General features: G+C 41.4%; 1 protein-coding gene across 1 annotated transcript; it reads left to right on the forward strand.

The window, feature by feature from the left end:
- Window positions 1–1234: 1234 nt before the first annotated feature.
- On the forward strand, window positions 1235–10830 carry LOC121575161 (microspherule protein 1). Its single transcript, XM_041888070.1, has 15 exons — window positions 1235–1539; window positions 2469–2577; window positions 2690–2864; window positions 3155–3293; window positions 3859–4023; window positions 4287–4396; window positions 4609–4717; window positions 7193–7331; window positions 7939–8014; window positions 8129–8157; window positions 8362–8454; window positions 8535–8617; window positions 8829–8916; window positions 9194–9321; window positions 9748–10830. The coding sequence occupies exons 2-15, from the start codon at window positions 2568–2570 to the stop codon at window positions 9832–9834; spliced, it is 1431 nt and encodes a 476-aa protein (XP_041744004.1). The 5' UTR covers window positions 1235–1539; window positions 2469–2567; the 3' UTR covers window positions 9835–10830.
- Window positions 10831–16034: the final 5204 nt, after the last annotated feature.

Here is a 16034-nt window from a genome sequence, read left to right on the forward strand (position 1 = left end):
TATTTTGTGAATTAGAACGTTGTGTCTTGGGGCTCCATCTGTTGGTAAAATCAAAGATGGTTTAGTATGAAGATATGTAGAAACTGCTTCGTGATGTCATGGAGACCTTGGCTAGCTTATGCGCAGAAATACATCTTCGGGTCTAAAGGTCGTCTCGCGCCGAACTTCGCATGTGCAGGCCGTCAAATCAAAGACATTCCTTCGATATAAAGTTGTTTTTGATGAAAATGTCAACGTATCAGTTTAATAATAATAATATGCCATTTAGCAGACGCTTTTATCCAAAGCAATAATATGCCATTTAGCAGACGCTTTTATCCAAAGCGACTTACAGTCATGCGTGCATACATTTTTTTGTGTATGGGTGGTTCCGGGGTTCGAACCCACTACCTTGGCGTTACAAGCGCCGTGCTCTACCAGCTGAGCTACAGAGGACCACAGTTTGTCACTCTCACGCGGTTGGAGTAATAACATGTTCAGCTACTTAAGACTGGGTCAAATATAGGATGTGCCTTTAGATTTAGAGAAAATTAACAACTAAGGAAGAATGTTTTATTTATCTCATTGACTTCTCAAACTCCAAACTCCGGTCTGAACTGTTGAGGCTGCTTCGCAAGCATTCCCGAAAGTTTCGTGATGTTGGGCCTCTGGGTTTAGAAACTCTGTGGTAAACCATACAATTATATTTATATGGGTAAAACCAGAGATATTAGAAAAGTATCTCTGAAAAAACACCTATTGACTAAACCACCTGTCATCATTAATTGCACATATCCTATGAGTTCACATAGCTACTGGAACAACATAGCATGTATTTTTATCGCAGAGAATCACATTTAAATAAACTGCAAGCATTTTGGGGTCAACCACTTATTTAAACAGAGAGGAAGAGGCGAATCGAGAGGTATAACTGGGGCCAAAATCTATTGTCTCCAGCAGGTGACGTTTTTTCGTTTTTTTCGGTCTCCAAGCGAGGAGTTTTTGTTTATGAAAGTGTCAAAGTTGGTCAACAAAAAATGTGAAGCCTTATTTAATCGAATAGACGTTTCGTAATTCTTAGGTTGTCACGAGTGTACTGATATAAATAGGACACGTAACATCCCGGCAACTTTGAGAAAAAACACTTTATATCGGAGTTGTGCCTGTTGTTCGCGCACGTATCTGCCCTCTTATTGGCTAGAATGGTCCCACCTGATCTTGCCTCCTGCCGACTGCCTTCCATTTTTGATGACATTTCTTTCCATTGTAAGAGCGGCCCCTTGAGTATCTGGTCAATATAATGGATAATCTGTGATGTAAATGAGCCAGTCCTGTTGGTGGCGGCAATGCACGTTACGAGAACGTTATGAAGAAGACGGCCAACGACATTTCCTGTACACACCGGAAATGTGTTTCGTTCTGTTATTGTTAGCATGAATGTAACTAGCTAGCTAATTTCGAATATAACAGAAACATATTGATTAGCAATTGTGTTGATTTATTCGAAGTTCAACGTACCTGGCTAGACTCTAGTTGGCTGATAAACCAGCCTGGGACGAGGTAAGTAGAGGAATAAGCGAAGAGGCTGCTTCGTTAGATAACCATGATGTGAAATGTTCCTAGCTTTGAAGACAGCTAACGTTACTGCTGTATCGACAATGTTCTCGACATCAAACTAGCTAACAATAGCATACATAGCACAACTTTCCCAAGTATCTGTGGCCAGATATGGGGTTTCGCTTGAACCAGAATCTGGCCTTACAGGACGGAGACGTTGATATGTCGATTGTCCTTTCAGCCCCAGGAAGCAGCCATTCAACTTGCCATTCACCAGCTTTTCAAGCTTAATAATGTCAAAATACATTCGTTACTCGCCAAATATGGAGTTTCGATGAGCAACTATCGTAATTTACTGCCATCGCGGCCGGTATGTACTTCCAAAAAACGTGTAAATAAAAAGTTACATGCAACCGAAAAAAGACCTCTCCAATGTATTGACCTGTTGTAGACTTCCGACCCGTTCATGGAAGCTAGGTTCCTTGGGATCCTTGGAACGTGTGCGATTTACATTGGAGTTGCCGACTAGGCATTTTTTCGGTTGCTTGTACATTTTTATTTAGATCTTTTTTTGATGTACATACCGCCCGTGACGTCAGTAAATTACGATAGTTGCTAATCGAAACTCCATTTTTGATGAATAACGAACGTATTTTGACATTATTGAGCTTGAAAAGCGGGTGAATGGCTGCTTCCTGGGCTTAAAGGAGATTCGCCATATCAACGTATCCCGTATGGCCAGATTCTGTTTCAAGTTTAGCTGAGCATCATTTACTTTTAATCGGAGCTTCCTGGGCGTTAGAGGTCTCTAACACACAGATACTGGAGCAAGCACAGCTTATATGTGTCACGTTGACTGCTAGCTAACTATCCGCACATGCTTCCCATTTACTGCCCATCTCTGACTGATACCTTCCTCTCTCTCGTCTTAGATTGCCACCTGAGATACGTTGTCTGAGTGACACCTGCCGAATGTAGCAACATTATATTATTCAACATTTATTCGAAATCTCTGGACTGTGAACAAGATCATGGAAAAAGGTATGCACATCTCTTGTTTGTCTGTCTGCCTTTGGTTGCAAGTTGTTGCCATTTATGTTGTCATCATAATCCATAGTGTCTAACATTGAGGTTTGTCTCTGTGTGGGGACAGATATACGGGCAGGTGCTGCAGCTGCATCTGTGGTTGGGGCACCGATGGGAGCAGCTGGGACACAGAGCCGGTCAGAGGACGAGGAGTCGACCGGGATGAAAGATATCAAAAGAACAGCAACACAGGCTTTTGTTGGGGGTGGCGGTGTTGTGCCCAATCGCAGGAGCTCTTCAAGGTTTGACTGTTACTCATTTGTGTCTGTCTTGATGTTATAGCTTTACTCTGCAGGCATTTTTTAGCTTCAATCTTTGCATCAGTTTTAACCTGAAAGATGAACATGCAACACCTTGTACAGTTCAGTGATTCAAAATAACTTCCTACACGTCTGACCATTGGACAGCATTCATTCTGCATCACCTACCTTCTGAATTTGAAGTAGGCCTGCATGAAAGGAAGCTCAGGGGTTCTGTCTGTTGCAGCTCTGGTGGCTATATGATATCTAACCTGTTCCTCTCCTACTCCCAGGTCAATTAAGAGGAAGAAGTTTGATGATGAACTAGTGGAGAGCAGCCTGGCCAAGTCATCCAGCAGGGTCAAGGGCCCACCTGTCATCGAGCCAATCCGCTGCTCTGGGAGCGAACCCTCATCCAATGAGAAGAAGAAGGTATGAGGGAGGAATTTAATCCAAAGAGTGTTTTTATGGGTTGCTCATATTGAGAAACGTAGAGGGGGAGATACCGGTAGTTGTTGAATTTTCTCTTGATTAAATAGCTAGATGATTAGCAGGTTAGCATTTTTCGTCATGAGTCTTGTTCTGGAAACAGCTCTGCAGTGGTCACTAGCTGGCACAGCCACAACGTCATAAAATATTATTTTAAACCAAACCGTAACCCTAACCACACTGCTAACCCTAATGCCTAACCCTAACCTTGCATTAAGACCAAAAAGCTTATTTTTTTATTTTCATGAATTTTTACAATATAGACAATTTTGACTTTGCAGCTGGCCTATCTAAGGGGAAATCGCTCAGTTCTGCCTCCAGGACAAGACTCATGACAAACGGCAACCTGCAGAGTATTGTGCTGTTTATATAGTCAGTTCTTTCTTTGTCTCTAGACTCTAACTAATAAGGGTGTCTGACCGATGATGAAATGCCTACTAGAGTAAATGCTGAATAAGGTAAAGGAGATGCCTCATTGGTTCCCCATTTCCATGCTACCCTATGTCAGATGTCCAAGTCCAGCACGGCCCTCACGCCGCCCCTCACCATGGTTATCACCCACCCGCCCATCGCCAAGAGAGTGAAGAAGAGCAAGCAGCCCCTCCAGATCACTAAAGACCTGGGCCGCTGGAAATCCACCGATGACCTGCTGCTCATCAATGCTGTGCTACAGGTAACAGGCCTAAAGACAATAGAGATACGCTATTGATATATAACTGAAACATCAGTGCTATAAATCATTGGAATTTGCAGTGTAGTATACTATGTAAACATTGACCTTGATTAATGTAAAATATGAATTTTCAATGTGTTTGCGATGTAGCCAGATAATTTGTCTATGGATGTATCATACAGCTCATTGATGTGGTAATGTACTATACACACTGTAACTGGCTGCAACTGACTGTGTGTGTATTGTTGTGTGTGTGCTGTTAGACAACAGATCTGACCTCTGTTCATCTGGGAGTGAAGTTCAGCTGTCGTTTCACCCTGAGGGAGATCCAGGAGCGCTGGTACTCTCTGCTCTACGACCCCGTCATCTCCAAGTAAGAGCAACCCACACACCCCTGGCCATCTCCTACTATCCACTTCCTCCTATCCTTTTCCTTCCTCTCTCTTTGTCTTTCTCGCTCCGTCCAGTATATTTGACCTCGACTGTTATTGTAATAGACAACCAATTATTGTTGATTTGACTGGCCAAGTAAAGGCAAATAAAATCTCTGTGTGACAATGTTCTACCCCTGTCTCTGTGTTGTAGGTTGGCATGGCAAGCGATGAGGCAGCTTCATCCGGAGGCCATTGCTGCGATCCAGAGCAAAGCTCTCTTCAGTCAGGCTGAGGAGGCTCTGTTGGCCAAGATTGCCTCAGTGAGTGAGTGGGGGGTTTCTATGGTGTTTGAAATATGAAGTCCCATCAGGTCAAGATGGCCCAGCTCTTGCTCTCAAATATGGAGTCAGTCAGCTCCTACTACACAAAGCAACGCCCAAATATAGTTATTGATGATCTCTATTGCATCTCAAACTTTTAATCATACACACAGTTCAGAGATGGTTTAATAAACATCATAAATCAGAACCATATACAGTCCTCACCATATGAATTTGGAAAGTGAATCTACATTTTTACATTTGGCTTTATACTCCAGCATTTTATTTAATTGTATTTTCATGCATATCTGTTTTACCATTTAGAAATTAATGCACTTTATGTATCAGTTCCCCTGTTTGAAGAATTCACAAGTATTTGTACAAATTCACTTAAAGTGTATTAAAGAAGTCAAAAGTTTAGTATTTGGTCCCATATTCCTTGCACACAATAACTACATCACAATGACTATATTTTAATAATAATAATAAATAATATGCCATTTAGCAGACGCTTTTATCCAAAGCGACTTAGAGTCATGTGCATACAATTTTACGTATGGGTGGTCCCGGGAATCGAACTCACTACCCTGGCGTTACAAGCGCCATGCTCTACCAATTGAGCTACAGAGGACCACAATGGTGAATGGTGAATAATGTATTGTGTCATTTTGGAATCACTTTTATCATAAGTAAGAATAGATATTTCTGAACACATATTACTTATGTCATCATTCACCATTCAGTTATTATTTGGCAAAACATAACCCAAAACAAACAACGAGTCCCAAGCTTGATGTAGTCATTGTGATGTAGCCATTGTGATGTAGTGGTCTAAGGCACTGCATCGCAGTGCTAGCTGTGCCACTAGAGATCCTGGTTCGTCGTAGGCTCTGTCGTAGCTGGCCTTGACCGGGAGACCCATGGGGCGGCGCACAATTGGCCCAGCGTCGTCCAGGGTAGGGGAGGGAATGGCCAGCAGGGATGTCGCTCAGTTGGTAGAGCATGGCGTTTGCAACGCCAGGGTTGTGGGTTCGATTCCCACGGGGGGCCAGTATGAAAAAAATTAAATAATAATATGTATGCACTCACTAACTGTAAGTCGCTCTGGATAAGAGCGTCTGCTAAATGACTAAAATGTAAATGTAAATGTATGTAGTCATTGACTGCTAGGAGTATGGGACCAAATACTAAACATTTGACTACTTTAATACACAATCAGTGAATTTGTCCAAATACTTATGACTTCTTCAAATGTGGGGAAGGGATGCATAAAGTGCTTTAATTTCTAAACGGTAAAACAGATACACCCTCAAATAAAAGGTGACATTCTGTACTGTCGTCTCATATGAAATATTTGACTTCAAATCCAAAATGCTGGAGTATACAGTGAGCTCCAAAAGTATTGGGACAGTGACACATTTTTTGTTGTTTTGGCTCTGTACTCCAGCACTTTGAATTTGAAATGATACAATGACTATGAGGTTCAAATGCAGACTGGCTTTAATTTGAGTGTATTTTCATCCATAGTCCCCCCATTTTAGGGGACCAAAACGATTGGGACAAATTCACTTGTGCGTTAAAGTAGTCAAAAGTTTAGTATTTGGTCCCATATTCCTAGCACGCAAGTCCTGAATGAATCGTGAATAATGATGAGTGAGAAAGTTACAGATGCACAATTATCATACCGCCAAGACATGCTAACCTCTCACCATTACAATAACAGGTGAGGTTAGCATTCTATTCTTATTTACAATAAAAGCGACTCAAATGACACTACATTATTTACAATTAAATTCTATTGGGCACAAAATAATCTGAAACACAACCAAAACAAACAGCAAATACATCAAACAAGTTTGTAGAATCACAAGCTTGATATAATCATTGACTGCTAGGAATATGGGACCAAATACTCAACCTTTTGACTACTTTAATACACATAAGTGAATTTGTCCCAATACTTTTGGTCCCCTAAAATGGGGGGGACTATGTACAAAAAGTGCTGTAATTTATAAACGGTTCACCCGATATGGATGAAAGTGCCCTCATTAAAGCTGACAGTTTGCACTTTAACCTCATAGTCAATATATCATTTAAAATCCAAAGTGCTGGAGTACGGAGGCAAAACAACAAAAAATGTGTCACTGTCCCAATACTTTTGGAGCTCACTGTAGAACCTCATTTCAAATGTTAGCTTCATTGTCCAAATACAGATAGTGTGGACTGACTGTATATACATGTGTATATAGAGTGATTTATACACATTTGTGTATATATGGTTCTGTCATAAACTAAGTGTAGTGATGCTGGAAAAAGCATTGACCTGCCCATTGGTGAAATATTTTTCTCACTGCATATGTTTACATGTGTGGGATTGATGGCACTATATGTTTGTCAGTTTGAAGAAGTGAGTGTGGGTTTGTTTAAATATGTTTTTGAATAAGTGTGTGTGTGTGTGTTTGTTCTGATGAACAGAGCAGTCAGCCCAAGCTGGAGGTGTTCCAGGAGCTGCTGAGTAAGCACCCCAGTGTGTTCTACCCCTCCCGCACTCCCAAGAGCCTGCTGGTGCACTGGCAGCTGCTCAAACAGTACTACCTGCTGGAGGACCAGAGTGGTGAGAGAAACTCAACTGGCCTTATTGGTTCATTACACAGGCTTCGTCCCAAATGCCACTCTATTCCCTTTTAGTGCACTACTTTCGACCAGAGCCTCTGGTCAAAAGTAGTGCACTAATAAGGAATAGGGTGCCATTTGGGATGCACAACACTGTTAGTCCATTACTTGACATCCATGAAGTGAATTATTTCTAAAAGTTTTTAACTACACACATATGTTCCCCTGTTGCAAACTGAAACTAAGTGATCAAAGAGAAAGGAGGACCAAGGCACTCGTCATATAATTAATTAAAATGCCTTTATTTGTATGGCATGTCCAATGGAAACAAAGTTTAAAAACGTAAACTTTGTTTCCATTGGACATGCCATACAAATAAAGGCATTTTAATTAATTATATGAAGAGTGGCTTGGTCCTCCTTTCTTTTTGATGACCAATTTTACCCCTTTTACCAAAGAGCACCTTCTGTTTACCAAAATCTACTATTGTGTACCTTAGCAGCGCTTCCCTTCCTTCTTTTTTCGTACAACTAAAACTAAGTGAGTTGAGTGCCCATCAGTCCCCCTATATATGAGGCCTTATTGTATGGTTTCATTCTCTTTTGCAGTCCAACCTTTCCCTAAAGGCGACCAAGTCCTCAACTTCTCTGATGCTGAGCAGCTGGTGGATGATGCTAAGCTAAAGTAAGAGAACCGGTCAACATTCTGACCACAATTAATTTCCAGTTTCCCTGAGGTAAAATTCAGAGCTCCGCCTGTCTCTGTCATTCTAATCAGTGTCTCTGTCTCGTTACCCAGGGAGAGCAGGGATGAGGTGCTGGAGCATGGTGAGTTACTCAAACATAGAACCTTGTACATTACTAACACATAAAAAGGAGTCTATCTAAGAAGGTGCTTCATTGATCAAATTCAAAGCACCTGAATGCATGTTCCTGAATGCATGTTGATTGGCTTAGAAATCTGTTGTCATCTCTTCTCCTCTTCATCATTCTCTCTCCTGCTGCCCTTCCTCATTCTGTCCCCACTCTTAGAGCTGATGATCTCTGACCGCCATCAGAAGAAGGAGATAAGACAGCTGGAGCAGGAGCTACCACGCTGGCAGGTACTGGTGGACAGCATCACAGGTGAGAGTGTGTGCATGTGCGCGTGTGTATGTGTAAGAAGACACTCTTGCAGGGCCTTTATGTTGTTGTTGTGTTCTCAGGTATGAACTCTCCAGACTTTGACAACCAGACACTGGCAGCGCTGAGAGGCCGGATGGTTCGCTACCTTATGAGGTCACGAGAGGTGAGCAGCTCATTTCAGATTGACCAATTAACTGAATTTACAGTACAGACAACTGTCCAATACCAACTCATATTAGGACCATAGTAAGATGACTGTGGAGCAGGTTAATTCTATGGAAATGTATGCTTACGAAATGTGAAATATATATTTTATGTTTTTTATATATATACCGTATATATAATTTATTAAGCTAATCTGACTTTTCCTCTAGATCACCCTGGGCAGAGCCACCAAGGACAAGCAAATAGATGTGGATCTGTCTCTGGAAGGACCTGCCTGGAAGATCTCCAGGAAACAAGGTGACTCACTTATCACCTGCAGCACCATGACATAGGATGCCTTTTTGGATGCAGCCCATATCTGCATTACCCGGGTCTGAAGCTGAAGAACCTGTATTATCTGGGCTCTAGAGGGCAGTGCCCGCCCTGTCCTCACTTCACCATAGTGAAATTAGACCCTGTTGAAATTAGACTGTTTTCTGATAAACGTCTATCATGTAGTAATATTATGGCCCCATATCAGGACTTGATCTAGTTTTTCATTGTGTGTTTGTAACTGTTTATGTCTAATGCACAGGGATCATTAAACTGAAGAACAACGGGGACTTCTTCATAGCCAACGAGGGCCGCAGGCCCATCTACATAGACGGTAGACCAGTCCTGTCGGGCAACAAGTGGAAACTCAACAACAACTCTGTGGTGGAGGTGTGTGGAAGGTTCTGGAAGACTTAAATTGCAGGATGTATTATAGGGTAGCTGGTGCAAGAAGAGTGAGATGAAGAAATGTGTTAAAGTGGCAAAAGGGCCTAGAAAAATAAAATAGACAACAGACTGCATAGTTGAGATTGAATTATGGATGCCTGTCATGGTTTTTATTTCACAATACATGATCTATAACACAAAATGTAAATCTGGACCTCGAAGCCAGTTCCACTGCTTTTTGTCAAAAAATTTCCCTTCTAATCAGGCACTGATTTAGACCTGCGAGACCAGGTGGGTGCAATTAATTATAAGGTAGAACAGAAAACCAGCAGTAGTCGGACCTCGTAGGGTAAGATTTGAATACCCCTGATCTATAACAACCACCTCTAATAATACATGAACTTCACAACAAGTAATTTGTCTCTCCAGATTGCAGGTCTTCGTTTTGTGTTCCTGATCAACCAGGAGCTGATCTCACTCATCAAGGCAGAAGCAGCTAAGATGAACCAGCAGTGAGAGAGCGAGCGAGAGAGAGATGCCAAGATAGCTGCTTTTAGCAACGCTGGTGTATTGACACACAAGCATTGCTGGGAATTGGGTTGCAAAAACTGAACAGTCCACAGGCCAGAAGTTAATACAATTCTATTTCAACTTACTCTGCCGGTGGTCTTGACGGTTGGTCCTTATAGCGAGGGGAATTTGAGACAAAATATAAAAAAGAACGTGGAAAGTCTGTTAAATAATATCTTTAGATAATTTGTCTCAAATTCCCCCAGTTATAAAGACCAACACTGGCTTCCCACTGACTGTTTTTTTGCAACCCAATTCCCAGCAATGCTAGTGAGTCAATGCACCAGCGCTGCTAAAAGCAGTTAAGGGTAAGACACATGCCTGTGTGCACTGCCCAGCCAGCTCCTCCATACAGAGCAACGTACGGTGGCCTCTAATGGACACACTGTACACCACCAGGAGCCTAGTAGACGAGGACCACATGAAGGACCATAGACTTGAAATAAAGGAACCTGGAACCTCTTTAGTCATGGTTATACAGTGGAGTAAGAGCACGACACCCACATACACACTCTGAATGGTTGTGGTATTTGGTTACATCACATACCTTTCCGCTGCTGGACATTTTAGGGTGAATCTCATCTCAAAGAACCTCGATGATACTTTCCTTGTAACCACAGGACCATAACACCAGTTTAGTCTTGTTTTAAAGTTTAAATTGGGATTCGTATCAGGAGGTTCCACAGTGCCTTTAAGACAATGCATTTGTTTTAAAACTGTGTTTCCTTTTTGTTCATACAGATAGGTTTAGGTTGAATTGGTACATGCAAAGATACATTTAGGACCAGGATAGGGAATCACTCGTAAAAGTGATATTGTGTGTGTATGTATGTATGTATGTATGTATGTATTAGTGCTACTTAAGCCAAAGCCATGTAAAAGTCAATGTGACAGTTTGTTAGATTTTTGTATGAAAGCTTGGATTAAAATGTCATAAATTGAGCCATTATTTTTTTCTACCACAAGGAGGAGCTGTTGGATAAGTAATGTTTGTTTTGGCATCTCTTCAGTCGTAATATTGTAGCACTCATTTACAGAGTATCTTTTGATGTTATTCATATCTGAAAGTTGTCAGCAGTCAATGAAGAAATAACAATTCTACTCCATAATTTGGCCTATAATAAGTGTAGACTAGTGGCATCAACAAAACTTCAGAGTCCCACCGGCTGGTGTAGCAATATTTTCTTGCAACATTGTGAGAAAGTTGATCATTAATTGCCAGTATCAGAGACACCAAAGTTTCGGTTTAATATGCTGCAATATCAAAGGAGATCAGATAGATTTTGTAGAAGTGTGAAATACGGTCTATTGAAGATAGTAATCTGTTAACGCTCATAACGTCTGAATTTAAGCACTTCCATAAACCCTCTTATCTAAAGCTATCACCTTATTGTGGAACTTTCTGTTAAACTTCAATCAAACACGTTCTGTGTTAGCCTGGGTGGCAGTCTGTTTCTGCCTTCTTGCCAATTCCTTGTGGAATTGTCATTCCAAACTAAAATTGGTTGCCAATGAGGGAGTTTGATTATGTGCACTGGGCTATGGCCCGTGAAGTGAACGGGCAAAATCGGTGAGGGAGGAGTTCCCTTCTCAAATCGAACACTAATCTGTGCAGCTCGGTCATGTTGTCAACAAGGCAGCATGATGCATCGTTCAGAAACATAGAACATCTCTTGTCCTTTTAAAATGTTTGAATTTTCAAACCAGTTTTCATTGTGAAGGCAGAGGAAGTGTTTTATCAAAATCAATCACTTTTGCATGTGAACATGCTTAACCTACGTCACTTTTGTTTTGAGCCGACTTTGCAGCCCGGGAGGCAGCTTGGTTCTAAATCGAATGCTATCAACGCTAACCCTGTTCACCCGGGGCATTAATCGAATTCCCTCTTTGACAGTAATGGAGTAGGCAAGAGCTCAAAGAGATCTGGGACCAGGCCAGTTCTGTGTCTTTTGAGAAAATAATTGGCAGTGTTTTGCATACTTTTATGCCTTTAGGGAAGTGGCCCCCAAGACCTACCTCCATGACATGTTACAACAAGGAAATAACATCTAGGCTTTTGTCATTATTTTGCTCATTAGGTCTGTAATTATTGAAACCGAGAGATAGAAATGTAAAACGGATATGATGATATCTGATCAAATTTAGATATTGGATATTTTGTAAATATAAATATTTTGTAAATATAAATAAATATTTTGTAAATAAAAATTTATAAATTGATCAGCATCACAGGAATTGGAATAACAAAATGCATTCAGTTTGTTAGGTTTACTTACTGCTTGCTTTGCTTTGTTTTACCATTTGACCAAATAATTTCTGGGGAGGAGGTAGTTGTGCTGAGGTAGTTGACCCTATGTAGCCAATATCTGGAGATGCATCCAGCTGCAGCCCTGCAGCAGCCTGTGACTAATACTAGCCTGTTACTAAAACCAATGCTATCACCATCTACTTTCTAAATGAAAAGCTGAAATGTCTTGAGTCAAAGTATTCAACTCCTTTGTTATGGCAAGCCTAAATACGTTCAGGAGTAAACATTTGCTTAACAAATCACATAAGTTATATGGACTTAATAGAGGTTGACATTATTTTTAAATGACTACCCCTTCCTCTGTCCCCCATACATACAACCTCTGTAAGGTCCCTCAGTCCAGTATTGAATTTCACACAAATTCAACTACAAAGACCAGGGAGCTTTTTGAAAGCCTCATAATGAAGGGCAGTGATTAGTGGATGGGTAACAACAACAAATCAGACATTGAATATATCTTTAAGCATGGTCAAATTAATAATTATGCTGTGGATGATGTGTTAAACCTCCCAGACACATCAAAGATGCAGTGGTCCTTCTGAACTGAGCTGCTTATGGATGTTAACAAGAGGCCATTGGTGAATTTAAAACAGCTATACAGAGTTCAATGGCTGTGATAGGCGAAAACGGAGGATGGATAACAACATTGTAGTGACTACAATAATGACCTAAATGACAGAGTGAAAATAATAAAAATATACAGAAAATATTCCAAAACATGCATACATATGCAACAAGGCACTAAAGTAAGACTGCAAAGGAATACACTTTTTGGCCTAAATACAAAGCCTTATGTTTGGGGCAAATCCAACACAACGCATCACTACATTAACTGCCTCCTTATTTTCAAGCATGGTGGTGGCTGCGTGGTCCTCTGTAGCTCAATTGGTAGAGCACGGCGCTTGTAACGCCAGGGTAGTGGGTTCGATCCCCGGGACCACCCATACGTAAAAATGTATGCACACGTGACTGTAAGTCGCTTTGGATAAAAGCGTCTGCTAAATGGCATATTATTATTATTATTATATTATTATCATGGTATGGGTATGCTTGACATCGGCAAAGACGGGAGATTTTTAGGATAAAAAAAGAAACGTGAGGGAGCTAAACACAGGCAAAATCTAGAGGAAAACCTGCTTCAGTCTGCTTTACACCAGACACTGGGAGAGGAATTCACCTTTCAGCAGGATAATAACCTACAACACAAAGCCAAATCTACACTGGAGTTGCTTACCAAGAAGACAGTGAATGTTCCTGAGTTTTGACTTAAATCTTCTTGAAAATCTATGGCAAGACTTGAAAATTGCTGCCTAGCCATGATCCCCAACACATTGACAGAGCTTAAAGAATTTAGAAAAGAATAATGGGCAAATATTGCACCATACAGGTATGCAAAGCTCTAATGAGACTTACCCAAGAAGATTCACAGCTGTAATCGCTGCCAAAGGTGTTTCTAACATGTATTGACTCAGGGGGGTGAATACTTATCTAATCAAGGTATATTAGTGGGGGGGGGGGGGGTTTCGTGTTAAAAAATAAATAAAAATTAAGGAATCCCCTTTTGTGGAGAAAAGCTCATTCTGATTGGCTGGACCTGGCTCCCCAGTGGGTGGGCCTGGCTCCCAAGTGGGTGGGCCAATGCCGTCCCATGGCTGCTCACCTGCCTAGTCATGTGAATCCATAGATTTAGGGCCCAATGAATTTATTTCAATTGACTGATTTCCTTACATTAACTGTAACTCAGTAAAATTGTTGCATGTTGCGTTTATATTTTCATTCAGTATACAGTGGGGAGAACAAGTATTTGATACACTGCCGATTTTGCAGGTTTTCCTATTTACAAAGCATGTAGAGGTCTGTAGTTTTTATCATAGGTACACTTCAACTGTGAGAGACGGAATCTAAAACAAAAATCCAGAAAATCACATTGTATGATTTTTAAGTAATTCATTTGCATTTTATTGCATGACATAAGTATTTGATACATCAGAAAAGCAGAACTTAATATTTGGTACAGAAACCTTTGTTTGCAATTACAGAGATCATACGTTTCCTGTAGGTCTTGACCAGGTTTGCACACACTGCAGCAGGGATTTTGGCCCACTCCTCCATACAGACCTTCTCCAGATCCTTCAGGTTTCGGGGCTGTCGCTGGGCAATACGGACTTTCAGCTCCCTCCAAAGATTTTCTATTGGGTTCAGGTCTGGAGACTGGCTAGGCCACTCCAGGACCTTGAGATGCTTCTTAGGGAGCCACTCCTTAGTTGCCCTGGCTGTGTGTTTCGGGTCATTGTCATGCTGGAAGACCCAGCCACGACCCATCTTCAATGCTCTTACTGAGGGAAGGAGGTTGTTGGCCAAGATCTCGCGATACATGGCCCCATCCATCAATACGGTGCAGTCGTCCTGTCCCCTTTGCAGAAAAGCATCCCCACAGAATGATGTTTCCACCTCCATGCTTCACGGTTGGGATGGTGTTCTTGGGGTTGTACTCATACTTCTTCTTCCTCCAAACACGGCGAGTGGAGTTTAGACCAAAAAGCTCAATTTTTGTCTCATCAGACCACATGACCTTCTCCCATTCCTCCTCTGGATCATCCAGATGGTCATTGGCAAACTTCAGACGGGCCTGGACATGCGCTGGCTTGAGCAGGGCGACCTTGCGTGCGCTGCAGGATTTTAATCCATGACGGCGTAGTGTGTTACTAATGGTTTTCTTTGAGACTGTGGTCCCAGCTCTCTTCAGGTCATTGACCAGGTCCTGCCATGTAGTTCTGGGCTGATCCCTCACCTTCCTCATGATCATTGATGCCCCACGAGGTGAGATCTTGCATGGAGCCCCAGACCGAGGGTGATTGACCGTCATCTTGAACTTCTTCCATTTTCTAATAATTGCGCCAACAGTTGTTGCCTTCTCACCAAGCTGCTTGCTTATTGTCCTGTAGCCCATCCCAGCCTTGTGCAGGCCTACAATTTTATCCCTGATGTCCTTACACAGCTCTCTGGTCTTGGCCATTGTGGAGAGGTTGGAGTCTGTTTGATTGAGTGTGTGGACAGGTGTCTTTTATACAGGTAACGAGTTCAAACAGGTGCAGTTAATACAGGTAATGAGTGGAGAACAGGAGGGCTTCTTAAAGAAAAACGAACAGGTCTGTGAGAGCCGGAATTCTTACTGGTTGGTAGGTGATCAAATACTTATGTCATGCAATAAAATGCAAATGAATTACTTTAAAATCATACAATGTGATTTTCTGGATTTTTGTTTTAGATTCCGTCTCTCACAGTTGAAGTGTACCTATGATAAAAATTACAGACCTCTACATGCTTTGTAAGTAGGAAAACCTGCAAAATCGGCAATGTATCAAATACTTGTTCTCCCCACTGTATACACTACCGTTCAAAAGTTTGGGGTCACTTAGAAATGTCCTTGTTTTCGAAAGAAAAGCAATTTCTTTGTCCATTTAAAATAACATCAAAATTGTTCAGAAATACAGTGTAGACATTGTTAATGTTGTAAATGGCTATTGTAGCTGGAAACGGCTGATTTATTTAATGGAATATCTACATAGGCGTACAGAGGCCCATTATCAGCAACCATCAGTCCTGTGTTCCAATGGCACGTTGTGTTTGCTAATCCAAGTTGATCATTTTAAAAGGCTAATTGATCATTAGAAAACCCTTTCGCAATTATGTTAGCACAGCTGAAAACTGTTGTGCTGATTAAAGAAGCAATAAAACTGGCCTTCTCGAGACTAGTTGAGTATCTGGAGCATCAGCAATTGTGGGTTCCGTTACAGGATCAAAATGGCCAGAAACAAATAACTTTCTTCTGAAACTC

The sequence above is a fragment of the Coregonus clupeaformis genome, chromosome 10, assembly GCF_020615455.1.
Source record: "Coregonus clupeaformis isolate EN_2021a chromosome 10, ASM2061545v1, whole genome shotgun sequence".
Taxonomy (NCBI): domain Eukaryota; kingdom Metazoa; phylum Chordata; class Actinopteri; order Salmoniformes; family Salmonidae; genus Coregonus; species Coregonus clupeaformis.